This window comes from Cydia splendana, chromosome 18 (assembly GCF_910591565.1).
Source record: "Cydia splendana chromosome 18, ilCydSple1.2, whole genome shotgun sequence".
Taxonomy (NCBI): Eukaryota; Metazoa; Arthropoda; class Insecta; order Lepidoptera; family Tortricidae; genus Cydia; species Cydia splendana.
In genome coordinates, this window is record NC_085977.1 from 16,591,956 (window position 1) to 16,617,827 (window position 25,872).

A 25,872-nucleotide genomic window follows, 5' to 3' on the forward strand; every position below is an offset into this window, starting at 1 on the left:
TTACTTTCTATGAAATTATTTTAATTTGTTATCTAACTTTCACTGACGCGGTCTAGTACCCACAACACAAGTCTTAAGCTCTGGTTTTCTAGGATAGCGGTGCCGTCATATAGCGGCCGTCTCCATACAAAATACTACTACATCCATATTTAGCCGTATTATTTTGTATGGAGACGGTCGCTATATGACGGCACCGCTATCCTAGGAAAACTGAGCTTACTGTGAGACTAGGTCGATCTGTGTAAAATTGTCCTACTTATTTATATTATTTATTTAATAACATTTTGTAAAAGACGTGTAAGTAAGAAAAATATTCCTAAAAATATTTATCAACGTATTTTTGTGCTAGCCTGTTATAAAAGGTCGCAACTGGCCGAACTTTCCCTATGAACATACGCCGTTTTGACAGATATACTCGTAATCCCCAGACGGCCTTATCTTATATTACACGCGTGGCCGCAACTGATTTGAATTCTCGTTAACCATTGTTGCTTGTTGCCGATCTGTCAGTCGGATATACACCGTGGGACCAAGTGGGACCTAATAAGCTGACAAACTTTACGTGTTACTGCCTCTCTCATATTTAGTTTATTTAGGTCCTTTTAGTACTGCTTCGAAGCTCAGCTAATTTGTATACCTACGTAAATAATTGTTTCAAACTATTTTCTATAATGTCAATTCCGAGGGGGGAAAATGGGGACTAATACGTTTTTATGCATAAGTAAGCGGCCGTCCAATATCGTCTATTTATTATAAACACCACTGAATTTCGTTTGTTTATTAATTTTATTATAAACATTAGACTTAGATCGCGATAAGGCGATGATAATTGATAACTGACAGCGAATGATGAATAACTGCTATTAGCCTATTGTGATTCCATGAATTTGAAAAATAAAGTATATGACGTAAATTGAGCGCTTTTTTCAGCAAGTTAATGGGTTTATGTCGTGTTTTAAATCCAATCAGGTGCTAGATCTTTCTGATATTGAATTCCACATCAATCAGTCAAAGATGATAAGTACTTTCACATTCCTATTATTTATTAAAGATTTCATGTTTTAGCAACGTTTTTATTTCACCTTTAAAAATCCCTGGATGAAAAATAAAATATTCGTATATATTTATGACGTTTATACGATCTACGTTGATTTAACAGTTAACTATTCAGGTCGTAATGCCCATAGTAAATGAGCTAGAACTAATCTAGGTTTTAAACTAGGCATACTGAGGTCGTTTAAAAATACATTGCACGCCACGCGATCATAAGACCGCAATTTATAAGAACAACCTATTTTAAGTGAGTTAGGGTGTAATTCTTCTAGATTAACAATAATTCAGAATAAATAATAGTACTAGGTGCAGAAGGTTCACTCTTTAATAAATCGTGTCTTTTTACGACAGCTATGACCGCAAGGTGGAGCAAGCGTGAGCAGGCGTCCGTTTCGTAGCAGTGCGCGGGAACCACTACTGCTAGACACCAAAACTGGTGTGGCCGCATTTACTTGTAGTGACGCGACGAAATCGCGGAGTGAGCCACGCCTGCTTCCGGCAGTTTAAGGGCGTCCGCTAGTCGGTGCGGTTGCACGGAGCGGGTGAACGGGTTAACGAAAAATAGTATGAGCAACCTAACTGGCGCGGACGCATGCGACGGATTTTACCTACCATGGCACCCATGTGCGCCATCTAGCGGACGCCCTAATATACCATGTGTCACAATAACCGGACAGATTTCAATTCAATTCAATATCTTTAATGTCAAAAACGATTGGACTAATAATTTTAGATAGCGCTTGAGTAATAAACATTTTGCACAGGGGACTTTTATGTAAACTACTTATTGTCTAATAAATACATACCTAACAATATAAATAGGGGATGAGATTTATCGCAGACATTTATGTATGTCACATACACTGCCACTGCGAGAGTTAGGCAATTATATATGTCTGCCAGTGATATGTCCAAAGATATACAGGGTGATTTCTGGGTCGTGATCCAGAACCACTTTTTCTGACTCTGTAAATGATCCACATTATCATATGGTAGTAGTATTTGATTAAAAGATAATTACTTTAATTATTCTTATTTTTCAAGTAAAATTAATGTTATACTAAGTAATTATGGTCACCCTATGACTTTTGACATACGCTGTATGGAAAGCGACAAGACGTCACATTGAGTAGGGTCACCAAATTGTATGCAAAAATGTTTTTTCCTACTTGTCATCTGGAAAATAATTATCATTATTGGTGATAACCAATAATTAACAACATCATTAGGCTCATCTTTGGATTCTGTATGATGTCTGGCTCTCTTGCTCCACGACCCCGAAATCACCCTGTATATATATTGCAAGTGGCGACTTGTAGGTAAGCAATATTAATAGGTAACAATACTGAATGGCGTAGAAATCGCGGCGTATTTTCCCGCCTTGACGGCGGAACAATAAAAAACAAACTTAGCGGTTTATATTATCCTTAATTATGAATAAACGTCATCAAGTTTAATTAACCCTTATTTATAAAACTTCAAGTGCCTCTGTGAAGGTTGTCCCTTTCTAGGAAAAGGTAATGTATGGTGACCATAAGATGTTAAAGCAGTACTTTCCATTTGACAGCCGTTTATGAATGGCGAAATACAAACTAGTTAATTATCCCTTTTAGGGTTCCGTACCCATAGGATAAAAACGGGACCCTATTACTAAGACTCCACTGTCCATCTGTCTGTCACCAGGCTGTATCTCATGAACCGTGATAGCAGACAGTTGAAGTTTTCACAGATGATGTATTCTGTTGCCGCTATAAAAACAAATACTAAAAAGTACGGAAACCTCGGTGAGCGAGTCCGACTCGCACATGTCCATGGTTTTTTTAATGCATTTACGAAATTTACGTATGTGAGTTCTTAAGAAATGACATTATAATTAGGTGCTAATTCGTAATCAAATATTATTCAGAGATACACGGATGCCACAGATTATAGGTACCACTATGGTAACGATATTATTTGTACACAACTGATTGTGATTTTTTCCTTCGAGCCAAATTTACCATTTAGCGTTTTTGTTAGAGTCTGCCCTTGCAAATATAGTCTAGTTTCCGTGTGAATTTTTCTATGCATTCGCCCTTGATTAAAACGGGTAAAAATTCAAAAGACTACGATTTCGCGTTAGCCCCTAGAAGTCTCACACCAAAAAAAACGTAGATCCCATTCTAAGAGCCCCTGTCATGGCGCCGCCATATTGTCCGGGCACAAAAACTCAATTTCGCTCAATGCCGCAGCGAATATGTAAATTCCGGGTTCGCACGAGCCCCTATTTAAATTGTGAGTTTCCGAAACGATTCCGCGTTTACGGCTTTTTTCTTGGAAATGTTGACGGGGGATTTCGCCGCTTCTTGTTCATTCGGAGTTTAAAAACTTGGTCTTGATTTGATGTTGATTTAAAGATAAATAACTATTAATTTTAAAATAAAAAAACCGTATACGATACCTATATGTACAACACCAACATAATTGTACAAAATTATACTCTTTTTTGTAAATTTGCGCAATAAAGTTTAAACAAATATAATAGTGACTTTGATATGAATGATTTGATTTCATATAATAGTAGTTTATGTGACTGCTACATAACGAAAGGCATTAAAACACGATTGTCGGTTTATGAAACGAATGAAATGAGTTTCATAATAGTATCACACGAGTGTTTTAATGCCTAATTATGTACAGTTACATACACTGCTTTATCTACACACATATTATAAACTTTCTATGATATATTCACTTACCTCATATTACAGCCGACATTGGGGCACTTTCCTCTCTGGCGGAACTCGCGGATAATGAGCTGGCGTCTCCGAAATATCTTTATCGCACATTTTACGCGAAACTTTTGTTATAGTTACTTTAAAAACAACAAAACAAATTATTTTTTACTTACAAATTAATTAAAATATAAACCGTACGTCAAATGGCGGCAAAAGAAAACTTTTTTCACGCATGTCACGCATCCGTAGTTTTTTTTAATTCAGAGACAAACTAGAGTCGGGGTCGATTACCATATCGTCCGATACCAACTTACATGCGGGATTTGTCAATATTGTATGCAATTGTCATTTGATTTCGAATAAAACGTCATCTCGACCGATATTAGAATAGGGGTTAAATCAAATTGCTTTTTTTTCGGAGATGTTCGAAATTTGAATGCATTACTAAATCGATTTTGATATAGTAATGAAGCTATTACCACATTTTCACATATAAGAAATTTGCTGTAACAAAACAGTTTATCGTAATGTGGGCCATTATTTACGGATTTTGAAGGCGTCATAGAGAGTTTATGATATGTGTGTAGATAAAAATATTTACCAGATATACATATGTATCTACTGCAAGATTACACCCTCAAAAGACTGGGATGTGTTTTAAATTTATTATACGCTGTAAAACCCGTTTAAATATTATTATGGCATTTTATAGCATTATTTACTGAATTTTGTAATCCAATTCGATTTCTTTTGCACTCATACAAGCCAATTATTAATACTCATAATCTCGTACTCATAATTGGTTCACGAGATAAATGTGCGTAAAATAATTCAAAAAGCTTCGCGCAAAACGGATTGGATTGAGTTTAAAACAAATAGGATTAAATCCCTCAACACACATCGCGTGCCTCGTTTGGACGCATTTTAAATGCATTGATTTCTGCTTGCTTGGTGACTGGTTCTAGTAACTATCAGACAGGTTATACTCATACATAAGAATCACTAAAAATACTTCCATATTTATTTAATTAAACTGTTTTTGCTGATTAATTTTCGCATGGGTCTCTATTGTTTCCCAAATAGTTTTCAATCATAATGTATTGTTTGTCCGAATTTTCGTTAGTCATAATTGGTTTTTCTCAGAAACGCGTATTTTTTCAGGATTGCCATAAAACAAACCTAACATAACCTAACCTATCTATAGAATAACCTTACGAAAATCCTGAAAAGTTAACGGTTTCAGTTTTATGACTAACGATAGTATGACAAACAATACATTATGACTTAAAACTTTATGGGAAACAAAGGGACCCCTTTTCGCATACTATTCATCTCTGTTACACTCATTGTTGGACAAGCTTGTCTATTTCCCTTTCGGTGTGCTCGGTAGCACGTGCACACCTACAGTCCAGCACACCTGCGTGTAGGTGTGCACGTAGGTTGCTCTGAGCAACTGTTCAATTTAAGCGATAGTAATTAACTATCATAGGGATCAGCTTAGAGCTTTAGCCTGTCCTGATGGACGAAAAAAAAAAATATTGCGTCTCACTCTCTCATTGAAATTGGACAGGCGGAATACCATCCTATCTTACTCACCGCACAGCTATTTCAAATAAAAAGCTGGAAGCAAAGTCAACATATATTAAAAGCCTGTCAAAGCGAAATATTATTGTTACATAAATTACATAATATACCTACTGATATGAGACAATACGAGTATACAGCCACGTGGAACCAATAATAATGGTTTTGTGCGGGATGATAATTTGAGAGGAACCAATTTTTTGTTCCGCCTACGCGAGGCAATTTAATAAAGAATTTTGGGAACTCCAGAACTTTGGGAACAGATAAAATTATTTTATTGAATATTTTGATTTGTGATTTTTTACACTACTTCGTCTTCACTCACGTTAGACTGGGCCGGAGCTGGGCCAGAGCATCCGGCGCTTCGTTTTCTATGGAAAGCACCACGTGATCACCGATCAGCCGTCATAGAGAATGACATGTCACGGCCCGGTCTAGCGTGAGTCATCAGACGCGGCTGACATCCTGGACTCTACAGGATACTCCGTCCGCCCGCCCCTACATTTTTTAAATATTCCGCCTTTTATAACAAAATTGGTTCGCGAAACTTTAACAAGATTCATACAATACCTTACTACATAATTCAGAAGTTAACCTAAGCCTTCCACTAAAGTAAAGCTAGGCTTACATCGGCGAAGTCTGAAATTGGCTGCAATATTAAAATCGTTGGGCGGAAGTTGGTCTATTAATCAGGCCTCAGGTGTCTGGGAGCGTTCCCGTTGCTTCGGAGAGTCGAACGACCAAAACCAATATGCTAGTGGCTCTGTGAGCCGAAGACCTCGCTAACCCCCATGGCTCCGCCATTTTGGAAAATTTCCAAAAACTGAAACGATAAAAAAAGTCCATATAATTATCCAATTTATTGTCACTGTGAAATGGTACTGAAATAAAATTATTTTACTGTAGAAGCAGGGACGTAGACGTATACTAGCCATGCCGTGTTATGACAAAATTATGTACACCTGTCCTGCATTAATATGTTACACAACGAAGGCCGCAAAAATGTCTGACACGATCTTATTTATAAAGCCACAAGAGCGTGTCACATTTTTGCGGCCTTCGGAGAGTAACATGTTATTGCAGGTGACTGTACCTATCTCTAAGCGCCACTTATGGTACAAGTGTCGCTTAGAGATACATACCATTAACCCAATGTCAAATTGTACTGGTAACCATGGTAACTCCAGGTTTAATCGGTCAACCCCGGGCTAGTGTATGGTGCGAGTGGCCTTAAGTACTGCTATCCCGCTCGCAATGTCTCATTGACCGCCGTCATCATGAGCGAGACAACAATATAATTACGCGAGCGATGCGGGTTAATGTACGGAATTCCTCGTGCTAAGCGTCCTTTAAGGGGCCCACAGATTACCAGTTCGCCGGACGATATCAGCCTGTCAGTTGTTCGGAGCTGTCACCTTTTGCGTTTAACTGACAGGCTGATATCGTCCGGCGAACTGGTAATCTGTGGGCCCCTTTAACCGTTCACCTGAGTGTTCGACTCTGCGCTTTTGGAACATCACAGTCTGTGATTAATCCTGCAAGTCGTGCAGCGTGTGCGAGAGAATTTTAAAATAGCTTTTTAATGAAATTGGTTATCGTAAGATGTCTGAGGAATTTGCGATGACGTAGAAGGAGTAAAGAATCAATAGTAGCGGAAAAACGCGCCGAAAGTATCTTCCACCCTGGAATTATTTTCACAGTCTAGTGGTTCTATATAATGAGATATATCTCTTTTTATAAAGCTATTAGATAATGGTAGATATTGTTGATACCGTGACCGTACATTTAAATAATTTCCGTAGTTTAAGAGTTATCTTTTATTCGTTTTTTTAAGTGCAAGGTCTTTTAATTTAAACAAATGAAATTGTAACCAAGTGATTATTCATCTTCATCTCCTCATAGCTGTTTTCGGCCACATCATGAGTTCTACCGCTGAGAGCGTCGCTCGTGCGCTCTGAGGGGACTGACATAGCAAATTTTTGCAGCGAAAATATGACCACACTCGCTGCAGGTCAGCACCCCTCCGATATAATTGTAAATTATGGCCACATGTGGTCTAGCCTTTAACTCGTCGTGCTTAGCGTCGAGTTCTGTGGGCCGCTTGGCTTTAAACTGATGCACCGCGTCTGCATATTATGCCTCCATATATGAAAAAATTACACATATACTTATGCAAATAGACATACATACACATATTTTTATGTACATAGTATGGACTATTAAGAGGACGATGAAGGAAGTTTGTTTCCTAAACAAAAACCTTAAACGTACTCTCTTGTTTCAGATAAAGCGCCTTCAGAGGCGACGTTCCGCGGCGCGGAGTTCCTCTCGTACGACCTGACACAGACCGGGGGCGAGCCTATAGTCAGCACACAGGACACCATCTCGCTGTACTTCAAGACGCGGCAGCCGAATGGACTGCTGTTCTATACTGGTATGTACACTTAGGGGATTGGGTACGATGGGGGTTGGGGCAAGAAGGTTCTTGAGTACGACCCGACACAGACCGGGGGCGAGCCTATAGGGAGCACGCAGGACACCATCTCGCTGTACTTCAAGACGCGGCAACCGAATGGACTGCTGTTCTATACTGGTATGTACACTTAGGGTATTGGGACCGATGGGGGTTGGGGCAAGAAGGTTCTTGAGTACGACCCGATACAGACCGGGGGTGAGCGTATAGTCAGCACGCAGGACACCATCTCGCTGTACTTCAAGACGCGGCAGCCGAATGGACTGCTGTTCTATACTGGTATATACACTTAGGGGATTGGGACCTATGGGGGTTGGGGCAAGAAGGTTCTTGAGTACGACCCGACACAGAGCGGGGGTGAGCCTATAGTCAGCACGCAGGACACCATCTCGCTGTACTTCAAGACGCGGCAGCCGAATGGACTGCTGTTCTATACTGGTATATACACTTAGGGGATTGGGACCTATGGGGGTTGGGGCAAGAAGGTTCTTGAGTACGACCCGACACAGAGCGGGGGTGAGCCTATAGTCAGCACGCAGGACACCATCTCGCTGTACTTCAAGACGCGGCAGCCGAATGGACTGCTGTTCTATACTGGTATGTACACTTAGGGGATTGGGACCGATGGGGGTCGGGGCAAGAAGGTTCTTGAGTACGACCCGACACAGACCGGGGGTGAGCCTATAGTCAGCACGCAGGAAACCATCTCGCTGTACTTCAAGACGCGGCAGCCGAATGGGCTGCTCTTCTATACTGGTACACTTAGGGGATTGGGACCGATGGGGGTTGGGGCCAGATGGTTCTTGAGTACGACAAGACACAGACCGTGGGCGAGCCGATAGTCAGCACGCAGGACACCATCTCGCTGTACTTCAAGACGCGGCAACCGAATGGACTGCTGTTCTATACTGGTATGTACACTTAGGGTATTGGGACCGATGGGGGTTGGGGCAAGAAGGTTCTTGAGTACGACCCGATACAGACCGGGGGTGAGCGTATAGTCAGCACGCAGGACACCATCTCGCTGTACTTCAAGACGCGGCAGCCGAATGGACTGCTGTTCTATACTGGTATGTACACTTAGGGGATTGGGACTGCTGGGGGTTGGGGCTAGATAGTTCTTGAGTACGACCTGACACAGACAGTGGGCGAGCCTATAGTCAGCACGCAGGACACCATCTCGCTGTACTTCAAGACGCGGCAGCCGAATGGGCTGCTGTTCTATACTGGTATGTACACGTAGTCTGTGAGAATCTACAGGGGTCGGGGCAAGAAAGTTCTTGAGGCAAAATGATCGGTCAAGATAGTAGGAAGAAGCGCACGACCGGTCTGTTGAGACACTAAAACTCTAAAAAACTCCCATTTTTGTCGGTTCAAATTGTTGATGATGACATAACACTCTTAGATTTGTTAAGACTTAGGTGGAGGAGAACCGAAACCCACAACATACTAATATACATATTGAATGTCGCATTGTAAGGGTTAGGGCAAGAAGGTTCTTAAGGCAAAATGAACGATCTAGTCGTAATACATGATAGCACTAGCAAGTAAGATAAGGAGATACTAAAAGGAGATTTTTATCGCATTGTCGATTAAAATTTTGATGGTTGATAAATAATCGCAGGCTTATGATATTCGTGCTTTTATTGCTTATCGCCTCGGTTGTCACTTTCTAACAAGTATTGCATGACACTGCAGATAAACAACATTGAAATGTCCCGTACATAGTAAGTATTATCTATTATAAATGGGTCACAGATACAAAGCAAGACTTCACGGTCCCATAGCGGTCAGCACTCGTACTTTCTCTCCAAACAACGAGAACTATATTAATTTAGTATATTACTCCCGCAACAGATATTTGCATGCAAACTGTCTCCGTGCGTAACATAACTACTGCTTGAAGTTTCCTACACACTTAAGCCCTTTTTAAATCAGAGCTAAGTTGGCTTCGTTTTAGTTTGGTCCTAGTTTCTGACGTACCGTAGAGAAAAGACGTAAGTGTGTATTTGTACGGGTAAATAGAAGCATTAGGTTTAAGATTATTTACAATGCACAGTTAATTAAGATGGAACAGAAAGCGTGACATAATACGAGTATGTTTTTAGCTTACATTAAATAATAGTAGTTTATACATACAACTATAGCCCATTCTGTATGACGTAATTCATAAAAGTCTAACGAGACCCGATATTTCATTTCATATTCGATATTTATTAGTCGAGGACAAAATTATTTTTGAAGTGAAAACTTCTTTAGCGGCGCTGAGCACTTTTTGAGGTGGGGAAAAAATTATAAACTCGAGACAGCGTAACGCGTAATGCGTAACGCGCTGACGTCATGTGTAACGGACAATGTTATTTACCAAAGAACTTTAGTCATAACGTATCATAATCAGGTCAATTATTTAAAACTGGACTTTTATATTAAGCAATAAAGCTCAATGTTCTAATCTTTTACGGGCTGAAATACGAGGATCTCACATTTACATTTTAACTTTATATCACTCCAATATAATTCAATAATTCAATAAAGTCTCATCTTGATGAAATCGCTAATAAAAGTGAACTCTAGTACTGGTGAATAAAACTCAAAATATCATGACCAAATACATTTAGATGCGAGGTCTGCAAGGTAACTTTACAATTTCTATTTTAATTTTAAACAATTAACGCACGCTTTGAAAACGTTATCAGTGAAATTAATATTAAACTTATTTATCCCCTGTTGTTTTACAATAGCAAAAGTGTGCAATAGTTTTCTAACCAACGACAATAATATTTACGGGTCGTAACTGCAGTTATATCCATTAAAATTCGTCGCAACGAGGACGCAGCGGATTTGGTTCAAAATTACAGACTCTGACGTCTGTCATTTTGAACCAAAATCACAACAAAATAATACGAATTGTAATGATTGTTGAGTGTTTTCAATCATTTATTTATGTAAATTTTACTACACCCTAGTTTTGTTTGTGCAAACAGTGTATTCTGTGAATCCCATAAGTAATTGCTCGCACTGCGTTAACCAATGGATTATCAGGAGTATCTAAGACGTACAGCCACAAGGAAGTCCTGCACATAGAGAGAGGAAGCCCCCCAGTGTCCTTACCCGCTGAGCTGGGGCTCGCGCCAGGATACCTATCGTCTTTATAATTATTTTTATCCTTTACACTTTTAAGCATTTTGTTATAAGTACTGTTAGTTTTATTATTAAGTTTATTTGTAAGTAGTTTAATTATTCACTTTTAAAACCAGTCCTTTGTTGATGCCCCTTTCAAGCCTATCTTGCCCTACTCCACCCACTGCATTGCCAGAGAACCTTGTTCGTTGCCCTGAATGCATAGAACCAAGCTATTTTAAAGGCCCTAGAGGCCTAAATATTCACATCGGCAAAAAACATAAACAAGGCCACAGCCAGCCCACACCTTCTACACAATTTCAACCTAACGCCGTAGCCAGTCCCGATTCCCAGTCATCTAACTCAAATGTACCTTTCTGGAAAATACTAAGCAACCTAAAAAACACCCGCCCGGTCCCAAAGCGCATACCGCGCGGTGCGCGCGTGTCCGTCGCCAAATTTCTAAGTGAAACAATCAAATCAATAGTCTCAAAAAATTCCATTCACAGCTGGGAAAATTTACTAACGTTCACCTCTAGAGTGTTGCACATAAAACCGGATCAGAATACCAAGTCACTCACGAAAATTATTAAAGATAATTGCAGCTGTGATTTTTCAAATTATCCCGCCGCTGATGGTTCTAAGCGCTCAAGCGATAATATATTCGAAAAAGTAGAATGCAAAATCTCCGATGGTGACAAAGGTGCCGCCCGCCTTTTGTTTTCTGATGATGCAGTGGCCCCGGCCAATTCGGATACCCTCGCAGCCTTACTTGCTAAACATCCACCATCAGACCCGAACCTTCATCTTCCTGATCCCCCGCAACCCAACGCCCCCAGTCTGCGTGCATCCACCGATGATGTTTTCGCAGCCATAATGTCGTTTCCTAATGGTTCCGCAGGAGGCCTTGACGGTTTGTCACCACAACACCTCAAAGACCTCCTGTACTGTGGCTGTGGTGACACCAAGGAAAGTCTCTTGAAGGACTTGACGGCCCTTGTAAATATCATGCTGGCTGGTCAAATCCCTCCAGAGATTACAGGCGTTCTGTACGGAGCCAACCTATGTGCCTTAACCAAAAAGGACGGCGGTATTCGGCCCATTGCAGTTGGTACTACCTTGCGCCGTCTCACTGCAAAAATTGCTTGTCACTCCATCCTCAAGGAACTTAGCTCAGAATTACAGCCTGTGCAACTTGGTTTCGGTTCCAAGAGCGGCTGCGAAGCCGCTGTGCACGCTGTGCGAACCTATATCGAACATCAAGCAGGAGAGGTTCTTCTGAAGGTGGATGTCTCCAACGCATTCAATTCAGTACACAGGGGCGCCTTGTTGACCCAAATCAAAGACAAAATTCCGGCTACCTATAATTTTCTTTGGCAGTGTTATAGTTCCTCTTCTAAATTGTTATATCAATCTAACCTCTTGGCTTCATCCGTAGGATGTCAACAAGGCGACCCGCTCGTCCCAGCAATTTTCAGCCTCGCCATCCATCCCATAATTAAAAACCTAAAGTCAAAATTGAATTTATGGTACCTTGATGACGGAACCCTTGGTGGTGAAGCGTTTTCAGTTCTCGGTGATTTGGAAAAATTAAAAACAGACCTCAGTATTGTTGGCTTATCCCTTAACTTCTCAAAATGCGAACTCTTTGTTACAGAATCTTGCCCAAACAAGGAACGAACAATAGAACAGTTTGAACAACTAGCTCCTGGAATCAAAATTATTAAAAAAGAAACGCTTCCCTCCTTGGTTGTCCCATCTTGGACCAATCTTTCGAAAATTTTATAGATACAAAAATTCAAAATTTTAAGGCATCCTCACATCGTCTGATCAAAATTAATATACATTCGGCGTATTGTATCATAAAACATTGTATATTCGTCCCAAAATTCACATACATTCTCCGCGGATCACACCTTTGGAAACACCCTTCTTTGTTATCAAACTTGGACAACTTAGTTTTAGAAACCCTCACCACCATTTTCAACATTTCTTTTGGCGAAAGAACATGGACCCAGGCTAGCCTACCCATTAGGTTGGGCGGCCTGGGCATCCGCAAAATTTCCAGCGTGGCGTTACCCGCTTTCTTGGCTTCGGTACACGGTGCTCAAAACCTTATCGGGAAAATTTTAGCCCCTTCCCTTGGGGTCCTGGAGGCTTCGCACTGTACCGAGGCCAAGAACGTATGGCAGTTAACATGTCCTAACACAGACCCGCCTGTCAACCCATGTTCGCAGAGGCAGTGGGACGAGCCTCTCTACCGTCTAACTAGGAACCGTCTCCTAGATTCGGCACATAGTCCGACAGATCGAGCTCGTCTTCTTGCCACTGCGGAATGGGAGTCGGGTCTGTGGTTACAGACATTACCATCCACAACTGTTGACAATTTTTGGATAACACAACATTCCGTTTGGCCACATGTCTCAGACTAGGGGCACCAACAAACATGCCCCACCGGTGCCAATGCGGAGATATGGTTGATAATCTGGGCCACCACGGCCTCTCATGCAGCCGTAGCGCTGGAAGGATCCCCCGCCACGCCAGCCTCAACGACGTCATCCGAAGGGCCCTTGTCAGTGCCAAGATACCGGCAGTCCTCGAGCCCAACGGTCTGGCCAGGGTCGATGGCAAGAGGCCTGACGGAATGACGCTGGTGCCTTGGAGTATGGGACGGCCACTTGTCTGGGACGCTACGTGCGTAGATACCCTGGCGCCGTCCCATATTCCAAGCACCAAAGTTGGCGCTGGTGCGGCCGCATCCTCGGCCGAAAGCCTCAAACGCCGCAAATATGTCACACTAGGTAGTAGCTACATATTTGCGGCGTTTGGAGTGGAAACCCTGGGGCCGTGGGGACCTAGCGCGCGTCGCCTCTATGAGGAGCTTTCAAAGCGCCTCATAGAGGCCTCCGGTGACCAGAGGGCTGGCCAATATTTTGCTCAAAGGATCAGCATTGCTATCCAGCGGGGCAATGCGGCCAGCCTTCTGGGCACCCTACCTACAGACCTCGATTTAGGGCAAATTTTTTATTTATAAGTTTTCGTAGTGTTTTTATTTTGTTGTAAAAGTCCTGAAATAAAACTTTCTCCATTAACGCTACAAATTTAAGCTCACTGGCCAGCAATTTCGGAACTAAAGTTTTTCAATAGAAAGGAGGATGGGTCAATTATACACATAGTGCTGCAGATATTTTGGACTAGTCATTGAGTTTTCTGAGCCTTTGTCAGAAAGGCTCAGAAATCCAAACTCAAGGTTTGTCAGCGAGCCATGGAACGTAGTATTCTGAGCGTGAAATTAACCGATCGCATTAAAAATACAATACTACGTTCCAAAACTGGAATAACTGATGTGGCTGAAACTGCCGCCAAGCTCAAATGGGATTGGGCAGGACACGTCAGCCGTATGCCAGAAGACCTGTGGGCCAAAACAGCCACCCGTTGGGTACCACAAATTGTAAGGCGTCACGGTAGACCTCGTCGGAGATGGCGGGACGAGCTTGACGCTTTTGACAGAGACTGGTGGGAGACTTCTGCGGATAAGGATACGTGGAAGAATAAGAGGGAGGCCTTTGCCCAACAGTGGGACAATATGGGCTCATAATAATAATAATAATAATTGAGTTTTCACTTCTGTCGGCACTCCCAGAGTGCAACTCGTTGTTTTTTTTATGCCCCATTCATAAAACATGAACTCCCTGTGATAAATGCCGTCTCTTACCTATTTACCTACTAACAAACACAAACGTTTAAGTGACGGGTAATGACTAATGACAAACAAAACCATATGGCAAGTATCAAGAATTTCTCATTTTAGATTTTGCAAAGGGTTATGATACTTGAATTCGCCATATTTGTATCGTAGAGTAAGCCTTAGACACTTGCCCCAACTTAAAAAATGGGACAAGTGCGAGTCGGACTCGCCCAGCGAGGGTTCCGTACTTTTCAGTATTTGTTGTTATTAGCTAGTTTGTTAGTGCACGACACCTTGCACTTTGTGACTATGCGCTGAAACTTGGCACAGTTGATTCTTAGCTGGTCATGAGCAGATACAGACCGGGAGACCTCGAGAGCCACGTCTCATTTAGTGGGGGGGAGGGGGGGAAGTTCGACGCCGCCGCGCTTCACTTGGAGCAACATTTCTCTAAAACTGTACCTATTAGGGCATGTGATATATCATTTTCGGTTAAATTAAGGATGAGGAATTTTTTTTTGGAACCAAAACAATGCACTTTCTAACAAAAAAAAACATAAAGTAGAAAAGACAAAAAAACGTATCTTTGATTTTTTCATAATTACCAATTTTTTTTTTAAGTGTAGTAGGAATCTGAAAACAAAAAATATAGTTGTAAAGCTACACTTATTACGTTTAAAAAAATATATAGTTTATTATACAAAACTGTTGATAAATGGGAGACAAAAAATAATATTAAGCGTGGGCCAGAGTGATCTCAATACAAAATATTATGAATGTGGGAAAGTTACTTATAATTTGTTCTACAATCGTTTATTTTTTAGTTTTTCGTAAATAACTCGTAAACGGTAGCCCACAGCAAAAAAATATCTTTTACGTAAATAATCTGTTTCAGATTTCTTATAAAATAAGTGCTCCTTTTTTTCGCTAAGGTCAATATTAAAAAAAATATTGAAGGGAGAAAATAAATACTAAGGTCCTCTTTTTTAGTCATTCGTAAATAACTCGTAAAGGATGTCCAATAGCAAAAAATATTTTAACACAAGAATAATTAGCATAAAATTTCCTACAAAAAAGGTTATTCAAACTTTTTCGCTAGGATCAATATTTAAAAAGGGAACCTTAGAATTTATTTTCTCTCTTTAATATCGTTTTTAATATTGATCCTAGCGAAAAAGTTCGAATGACCTTTTTTGTAGGAAATTTTATGTAAATTATTCATGTACTAAAAATTTTTTTGCTATTGGCCTTCGTTTACGAGTTATTTACGAATGACTAAAAAAGGGGACCTAAGTATTTATTTTCTCCCTTCAATATTTTTTTTAATATTGATTTAATATTGATTTTTGGTACCGAAAAACAGTAGTACTTATTTTATAAGAAATCTGAAACAGATTATTTACGTAAAAGATATTTTTTTGCTGTGGGCTACCGTTTACGAGTTATTTACGAAAAAACAAGAAAAATAAACGATTGTAGAACAAATTATAAGTAACTTTCCCACATTCATAATATTTTGTATTGAGATCACTCTGACCCACGCTTAATATTATTTTTTATCTCCCATTTATCAACAGTTTTGTATATTAAACTATATATTTTCTTAAACGTAATAAGTGTAGCTTTACGACTGTATTTTTTGTTTTCAGATTGCTGCTACACTTTAAAAAAAAATTGGTAATTATGAAAAAATAAAAAATACGTTTTTTAGTCTTTTCTACTTTATGCTTTTTTTTGTTAGAAAGTGCATTGTTTATGTTCCGAAACTAGATTCCTCATCCTTAATTTATCCGAAAATGATAATTGATATTACATTCCTTAATAGGTATAGTTTCCCCCTCCCCCCTCACTAAATGAGAGGTGGCTCTCGACGGCTCCCGATCTGTATCTGCTCAAGACCAGCTAAGAATCAACTGTGCCAAGTTTCAGCGCATAGTCTCAAAGTGCAAGGTCCCCATACAACGGTGTGCAGTAACAAAGCAGCTATTATAGCGGGAATAGAAATACATCATCTGTGAAAATTTCAACTGTCTAGTTATCGCGGTTCATGAGATACAGCCTGGTGACAGACAGACAGATAGACGGACAGACACACAGTGGAGTCCTAGTAATAGGGTCCCGTTTTTACCCTTTGGGTACGGGACCCTAATGATAGTAATAATCTATCAATCTAATGAAAGACCTTGGAAAGTCCTTGAATCAGACGTTATACAAAATTTCTCACGAGGTACTTAAACACGGTAGTATTTAATACATTATTTTGACTGGGTTTCGGTAAAATCCGAGCGCGGTTACAATGTAGGCTCATTTATAACCCTAGTAGGTACCCTTTTGTGCCTCTGTATTTGTTTATCTAGGCTGCACTGTCCATTTATCAATTTCGCGCTGGATACATATCATTAATCTTTACATGAAATGTAAACAACAGAGCTTTGGAACATGCCTGGTCCATTCAGTGCCTAATTTCAAGTGTTTTCGAAAGTCCTATCTGGCGCAGTCGGTTGGATGTAAACGCAACTGTATTGCTATTGAGATAAAATTTATATTAAGCTGTTCATCACATACTAATTAATTAAGTTGCCGGCTCATAAACGTATTGCCGACAGTGCCGACCTTTGTCTTAGAGTAGACAGGTTAGTGATTATCGAATTTAAAGCGCAAAAAAGAACTCCTCTTGTTTTTTTCTTAATTCTCATTTCTAATTATAATTTAAGTTCTCATAATAAGTGAAATGTAAAATTCTTAATGAGAATATATGATCTTTAAACCTAAACCTATCTAACTGCATATTTTTATAATTGTTGATGTGTTTTTTTTGCTTGTATGTAAATTCCATGTTGACGTCTAAAAGTGCCCTTGTGACCTATTTGCTGTATAAATGTTGAAGTTTGAAGTTTGAGCTGGTACGACTAATCTCTTTATTGCGAGATAATTTCAACCCCCCTTTTTTCCAGGTCACGAAGCCGACTATCTGAACCTGGCAGTTCGCGATGGTGGCGTCTCTCTGACCATGGGCCTTGGGAACGGCAAGCAGGAGATGCACATCAAACCATCGAAGACCAGGTTCGATGACCACCAGTGGCACAAGCTGACGGTACATCGGAGGATACAGGAGGTTAGTTATGAAAAAAACTACACTCATCATTTTAGGGTTATAATACGAGCATAAAAAAAACAACGGGTTGCACTCCGGGAGTGCCGGCAGAAGTGAAAACTCAATGACAGTCTTACGTGTTACGGTCACGTGACACCTGTTACGAGTTTAACATTTTTTTTCCCATCACAAAAAGTGCACAGCGCCGCTAAGGAAGTTTTCACTTCAAAAACAATAATTGTGATTCTCTCTGTCTATGCTCCACTGACAAGTCACTTTTCCAAACTTAGCTCACCAAACGAAGACCAAAAATTGCCAATCAGGGGAAATAATTCGTTTATAAGTGAATTTTGGCATAGGAGGGGGTTAAGCTAACAAGTAGGGGGGTTTAAAGGTCCCTTCTTATATTTTTTCGTAAAAATTACTCGTAAACGATGGCCAGCAGCAATATTATTTCCTGGAACCTTCTAGTTGGAAGGAATTTACGAAAAAAACCCTAAAAGGGGAAAACGTGTATGGGAAAATTAAGAAATTATTATAAAGCAGTAAAAATCTCGCCAAAAGGCCCTGTCGGGAAATACAAAATAATAAAAATGCGTATATGTATTGCTTTTCGTTTAGGGTAGCATAAGTAGGTTAACCCTTTAAAAGGCATAAGGATGTCGGAAATTATGCAAAATGCAACCCTATCACTTCGAAATAAAGTTCAAAATCAGATTGGACAAACATTCCCTCTGCATTATAAAGGCTTAAATGGTGTCAATTTTATGTATGTAGCTTCGTAAAAGGGTTTCAATAACACATTTAGGCAATTTCTCAATAGCTGAAACCTCATTCGTCCCGGTTTATAAGCTTTAATAAAAATTACAAATTGAACAGCCGTCAACATAAGCTGCAATTTATATTCAACGTACAAAATGGGGGTAAAATTAGTTTCCTTCAAGGCTTGAGCTAACTTTGCGACCTTATCCTAACTTTACTTCCTTATTCTAGCATAGTAGAACCCTGGTATCGTTTATAATGAGAAAGCCAATTTTATTTTATCTAGAACTTTTTCTATTCGATTATCATCGATCTCATATTATCTTTTTTAACCCCCGAAGCAAAAAGAGGGGTGGTTCTATGTTTGATAGAAAATATAGAAATGGATCAGCAGTTTGAAGATTATCAGCTCTTTTCAAAAAATTTGGCATATACCGTAAGGGGTATCTTACATTTAATAGTTATTACGATTCCACATATGAAACGAAAAAAAAAGTTTATAATTGTTTTGGTCAGTTAATTTATTGTTAGTACCGTAATTGGGCAAAATGCTGTTAACTTCACGACATTGGAAGGCGGTTTGATAATGGACAACTGTAATATAATTGGTTTGTAACACGCAAAATGGTCGAGGACTTTTCAAATGCTTTTACAAGTGTCTGTATAGTTCAGACTTCGTTTGTACCTATAGTTGTGTTAAAGCGAACGTCTCTTGTTACTTCTCTACTGATTTTTTCCCCCGTACTGGGTCTGTTAGGAGATATTTTTTTAGATAAAAAAGCTGCAATCAGTCAATCGATATCGAAATGCTATTGGCTGCTAAATAAAACCTGGAGAGCGATTTGTACTTTATATTCTTGTTATGAAACTGTTATAGGGATATACAGGGTGCTTTTGTTATTACTGACCAAACTCTGAGGGGGTGACGGGTGAATATGTACACCCCCAAATCGCAAAAAAAAAATCCTGCTGTCTCATACATTTCGGTGAATCAAAGGCAATGTTTTCTACACAGCTGATTTTTTTTCTCGATTTCGGGGTTGGCCCCTATAGAGGCAACCTGTATGTGTTTTATCAGCTGTCAACGGAGAGATTTCTTCACCCAATTTTGTGTGTAAATGCGATTTAGAAAGGGGTTAGATCGCTGTAGTATGAGTTACTTCATGATGAAACTCGCAAAAACAAATATAAACAAACTATAAGATTTGCGACTACACTCCGAAATCGCTTTTCACAAGCAACAAAGTACGTTTTGCGTTAAAACTTCACAAATATCCTTTGGCCCTTCAGTCTAGCTATATACTGTGTGCACAAACTTGACTGCAAATACAGGAGCACTCAACTTCTAGACCCCTACTATAAGTTTACATTCACTCTCAGTGCATCTCATTCACCTAAAGTTTAATGTATTTGCGCGAGCGAGATTCACTCCGAGTGAGTTTACGCATGGTAAGGGGGAGTCATTGCCGCTTGCCGGGCGAATCAGACGCTCCTGTAGTATCTCGGAAGAATTTATGTATATGTATGTTATGTATGTATATTCTTTATTGTACATACAAAAACAAATACGAGAAACACAGTTACAAAGAGAATGACAACAGAGGCGAACTCATCCTTATATGGGATCTCTTTCAGTCAACCTTTGAAGGAATGAGTAGAAAGTAAGTAACGAATTTAATAGTGCGAGTAGAATTTTATATTTGCAAAACTTCTATACTAGTTCTGTTTTCTTTATGATTACAATTTTTAGTTTTCGGATCGGATCGGACGGATCGGACAGCGTGAAAACGCTAATGATGTGCGTTCTGCAATTCATTGAATTACTTATTATTAAACGTATAGAACCGGCACACAGAACCAGTATTTTACGCCATGAGTTGATGTTGTTTTGACAACAAACCATAGAAGCGGAGCGTGAGTCTCGTGACCTAAACGCGTAAGCGCCATGATTTTTTACGGCGCTTACGACGTTTTGCTCGTGTGGTACAGGTTGCAATTGCGACAATTTTATTGTTTGGTATAGCTTCTCTATAGTATTAATATCTATGCTGCAGTTGCAGAGTTTAAGTTCTAAAGGTCTCCTTATACTAGTTGAGCATTAAATTTGACTTTACTCACTATGGGAACACAAGCCAAGGATTCAAAGTGCATATACGAGGGTCGTGGTTTGTAAACAGCTTTGGTCTAGTGCTTTATTGAGTACTAGGGGGCTAAGCGTCCTTTACATGTGTGTGCATTAAGTCTGGTTTAAGTCTTTCTATGAACGGTATACGTAAAGTGAATACGTTAAAATAGGTTTTTCCTGTTCTCCGAGCGGTAAACGTCAATTTGTTGCACCGTACCGTCTGTTACCGTCAACCACTGTTACGTAATCGACATTTGCACTTTTTTATCTTTCCTATCTGGTACTCTGCCTTGTCTTGATATCGTATATTATTAATATTAAATAATCTTAAAGCCGCTTGTTTTCTTAAAAATCTTTATTATTACTATAATGTGCCTTTCCTATCCAAGCAGGAACTTAGGCCTAGACACCATAACCTTCTTGCAGTTCCAGCAACGCGTACTGCAGCACACCTAAAATCTCCTCTCATTCGCGCTCTAAAATTTCTGAACGCGCTTCTGTCATGGGCTCCTAAAAGTGATTTGTTTGCAAGTCGATAGGCAAGTGTAGGTATGTAGTATCAGTCTGAAGTATTGCGAGGCGATGGATGGTAGTGGTATTTTATATTATAAAACTGTTTTTTGTAAAGTGTTGTGTACCGTAGCGTAATAGTTAACTCTAAATTGTACAGTGATTTGGTTTATACTGTCAGACTGTATACATTTTGTTAGAATAAATAAAATAAAAATAATACCTAAGTAAGTTGACAAAGAGATTCGGCATTAAAGCAAACGTTACGTTAAACGACTCGTACTTTGATCTACAATTACGCATTGCTTAAATAATAGATTAACGGCTCGATTCGGAAAATGAATTATATTTCTACTAGACTTGAACAAGTTACGATACGGATAATTTAAAGATATTTGTAAGATAGATATGTCAAATTTGACGTTTCCGCGATTCTGGAGGTCCTCTTGAACGATTTCGACAAGTTATGACTTAGATATCCAAGTCACATCTAGTCGATATCTAATGTAGATCTAGTTGATCTCTAAATGGTCTCAAGATCTTGTGATTATCTCGAAATCCGAATAGGCCTGTTATACTCTGTCAAGCCATTTCCGTCAGTAGACAAGAGCGTCAAATTTAAAAAAATGTAGGCGAGAAGAGTTATCGTCGCATAGAAAATGTGAATTTCGCGCCTTTTTCTACTGACAAACTTGTTTGACCGGCTTTAGTTAACAAATAATAGATGAAATTTACCGTTTTCGTGGAATGCTCTTAAAGCATTTTGCCAGTTGTATAGTTCGCTGTCGAGTGGCGTTCATCAGTCCGATAAATACGTAGGTACAATGTACCTATATCTGAAACGTTCACATTTAACAACATACCGGACCGAGTTCATTAGGCTGGGCTTACACGAGGACGTGCGCAAACAAGCTGCTGTAGTCTAATCCAGGCCTTAGTGCCGTGAGTGAAAATACGGATAAGCGCTTTATTAGGGTTCCGTATCCAAAGGGTAAAAACGGGACCCTATTACTAAGATTCCACTGTCCGTCTGTCTGTCTGTCACTAGGCTGTATCTCATGAACCGTGATAGACAGTTGACATTTTCACAGATGATATAACAACAAATAGGACTAAAAAGTACGGAACCCTCAGTGGACGAGTCCGACTCGCACTTGTCCGGTTTTTTATTTTCTACTAGTCTCCGCCTGTGACTGCGTCGACGGAGAAATCGTCAACTCTTGAAATAAAAAGAACAATTTCAAAATGGCATTTCATGAAACAATCGAAGCTATGTTCTGTGTGGCTACCACCAGTTTGACATAAACGCTAGCGTGAACGGAACTTACTTTCTATGCATCTCGCTAGTATTGCCATATTAGTGCGGGCGAGATGTATAGAAAGTAAGCGTATATACCAGTGTTGACACTCTGCCGTATTCGAACTTCAAGATATTCACAAGAGACGACACGTACTAGATACATTCTAGATACGCTATAGTTTAGATTTCAACTAGTTCTCTTTTGCAGCGCAATTCGGGCAACCAATGTCACTTTTACGTTAGAAAGAGTAAGATATATATTAGATGTGAATTGGATCTCTAAGTCATATCCTGTGGAAATCGTTCAACAGTATCTCCAGAATCGCGCAAATGTCAAATTACACAGGTAGATCTTAAACATATCGTTATCGTATCTTGGCGATGTCTAAAAGATATCTAATAGATGTCTATTACAAAATCCGAATCGGGCCAACTGTCAGTGACTCATGGTACGGATACAGCAGGCTTATTGTGGATGGTTTTGCCACGTGACAAAATATCCGTCACTTTAAAACAGTGCGCGATTGAAAGTGACGGATACCGTTTTATCACGCTACCGTGTATACAAGAACGACCATCATATCCGTACTGGCCACGACATTTATATACCTTCGTTAAATTACTATAGGTATGTTGCTTGAATAATAATTACTTTGAAACGGATAGGATAGGAAAAATATATACATATATAAGTATATATAAACGATACTAGCATTCGAAATAATATTGTGCTATCCAAATCGTGGCTGTATTAGCAGATAATAAGTAGGTAATACACATTCGGTTTGGTGATTTCAAACCCGTATTGGTACGAGTAAATAATGTTGGTATTTCGTTCATTACTGTCGATAATTGGTAAATACGCCGACAGTGTATTATGAAATTATTTTGATATACTGATCTGCGAGGGATTAGCGCTGTAGGGCGATTCTCAGTTCTGAAACTGAAATTGAATTTTAGGGTTCCGTACCCAAAGGGTAAAAACGGGACCCCATTAAACATCAAACATCAAACATCAACATTTATTCAGCAAATAGGCCACAAGGGCACTTTTACACGTCATCATTGAATTTACATACAAGGAAAAATAATACATCAACAATTTTATAAAATAAAACTAACAATTCAATCTAACGTATTACAATTACTAAGAGATGTATATGGTCTCTTAATGTCGAATTACATAAAAAATACAGATACAAAACACAAAAAAAAAAAATCTATAATATTTAGAGGTGTAAATGTCTCTAGGTGTCAGAACTATAAGATTATATAGTTTATCAAGTTATCCTTAGAGATGTATAGGGTCTCCAAGAGTCAATATCCTGTATAATTAATACATTCATTAAGAGAAAAGAAACATACGAGAGCAGAATGAGGCGTCTCACTGTAATTAATTAATAAAAATAAAGTTACTAAGTATAATAGCTTGTGTTAGCTTAAACAGACCAGTCTCCACAAACAGCACCCGTTCACGAGTATGACGCGTATCTCAGCCATCGCCTCCCTCAACCTTCATTCGGGAAAGTGGCGACCCGATCAACGACGCCACCGTAAGCAAAGACTTTTAAGCGAGCATGACATGTTCAAGCTACCGGCCTATAATAATATTAAAATAGTAATAACATGTAGCTGTAAGACACGGCATTTTGTGCTCGTATATTACATAAAAAGACAGTATAGCTTCACATAATTACTAGCCTAAGTTGACTTAGAGATGTAAAGGTCTCTAAGTGTCAGAAACATTAAAAATATAGGTATGTACAATCAAAAATAAAATATATAAATAAATACTTAGAGATGTATAATGTCTCCAAGTGTCCAAAACTAAAATTAAATTAAACAATTTAATCAAGCGAGAACATCATTGTCTCATGTGTCAATTCTACTGGACACTAGCATATTTAATTCACAATGTAAAAAAAAAAACAATATTTATTTAGCTCTTATTATACTAATGAAATCAAGCTACCTGCTTAAAGGCATCTCTATCGTTTATAAAATTATTTACAGTGTAGTACGCCTTACTTAACAAGGAGCGCTTAATGTGCGACTTAAATTTGTGAAGTGGTAAATTCACTACATCAGTGGGGACTTTGTTATAAAAACGTGTACAGTTCCCGACGAAAGACGTACTAACCTTACGGAGGCGGTGGGCGGGCACAGCAAGCTTATGTTTGTTTCTAGTGTTATAGTTATGGATATCACTGTTAACCTTGAATTCGTGGATGTTTTTCCGAACATACATAATATTCTCTAGTATGTATTGAGATGCAACGGTAAGAATGTTAACTTCTTTGAATTTCTCTCTTAGGGATACTCGAGCGCCCAGTCCATAGATGGAACGTACAGCTCGTTTTTGCAGCACAAATATTGTCTGAATATCTGCCGCTTTTCCCCACAACAGAATTCCATAAGACATAACACTATGGAAGTAACTAAAGTATACCAGCCTGGCCGGGCCTGGCCTGGCATTACTAAGACTCCGCTGTCCGTCTGTCTGTCTGTCTGTCTGTCTGTCTGTCTGTCCGTCTGTCCGTCTGTCTGTCACCAGGCATTTTCACAGATGATCTATTTCTATTGCCGCTATAAAAACAGAATATAATAAATATTTAAGTGGGGCTCCCATACAATAAACCTGATTTTTTGCCGTTTTTGCGTAAATGGTGCGGGACCCTTCGTGCGCGAGTCCGACTCGCACTTGGCCAATTTTTATGGTTATGATACGCATATGCATAATCAGCATCAGTAGCGAATGAGCCAACGCAAAAAAGGATCTTGATAATATTTTAAACAATCCTAAAAAACACTGATTTAAACTTTCACGATTATTAAACATTATCAAACTGCGACCAAGACCAAGACCAAGACCAAGACCAAGCAGACCAAGTGCGGGTAGTTCGAAAAACTCGCGCGGCTAGAAGATGTTGATGTCAACTTGAGCCAGTCTTCTCCGAGACCACGGGGACAACGCCGTCCTCGAAACGTCGGAGGTAAATCTTAAAACTTAAATACGCGATTAAGTCCCGTTGTGCAGTTTGATAATCCTAAAAAAAGTTTTAATTTGCAATGCAATGATTGATTTGACTCAATATCCCCCATGGCTGCAAAAATGCCCATTTTTAACCGAAGTGTGAATTTTCCCCCGAAAAGTTGAAATTAATTCTAATATTTCAATATCCCTTGGGATGGGATGAGGGGATGGATGGTATTACGCTACTGAAGATATTGTCACTTTGAGTTAATGCTTTTTGATGACAGTTTAAATGAAAAGTCAGCCAAGTGAAACGAGACATTGAAAATAATACGAACGAAATTAATAGCACCTGGGCGGAGGACGCACAGAATAAATAATAGTACTTCCGTACAGAAAGGAAACTACCTGAAAACGAAGTTTGACAGCGGTTCAGGGTCGAATCATGCTGTCCCTTTCTAATGTATGGCAC

General features: G+C 39.4%; 2 protein-coding genes across 2 annotated transcripts in view; both read left to right on the forward strand.

The window, feature by feature from the left end:
* The window catches only part of LOC134799665 (neurexin 1-like), a 151,886-nt gene extending 144,084 nt beyond the window's left edge, over positions 1–7,802 (forward strand). Inside the window, exon 5 of the mRNA XM_063772106.1 lies at positions 7,639–7,802. Within this exon, the coding sequence (XP_063628176.1) occupies positions 7,639–7,802 (164 nt within the window). The remainder of the gene's footprint in view (positions 1–7,638) is intronic.
* A 686-nt stretch (positions 7,803–8,488) lies between these two features.
* The window catches only part of LOC134799084 (neurexin 1-like), a 66,982-nt gene continuing 49,598 nt past the window's right edge, over positions 8,489–25,872 (forward strand). The window contains exons 1-2 of the mRNA XM_063771462.1: positions 8,489–8,583; positions 17,590–17,750. Of these exons, the coding sequence (XP_063627532.1) occupies positions 17,646–17,750 (105 nt within the window). The 5' untranslated portion in view covers positions 8,489–8,583; positions 17,590–17,645. The remainder of the gene's footprint in view (positions 8,584–17,589; positions 17,751–25,872) is intronic.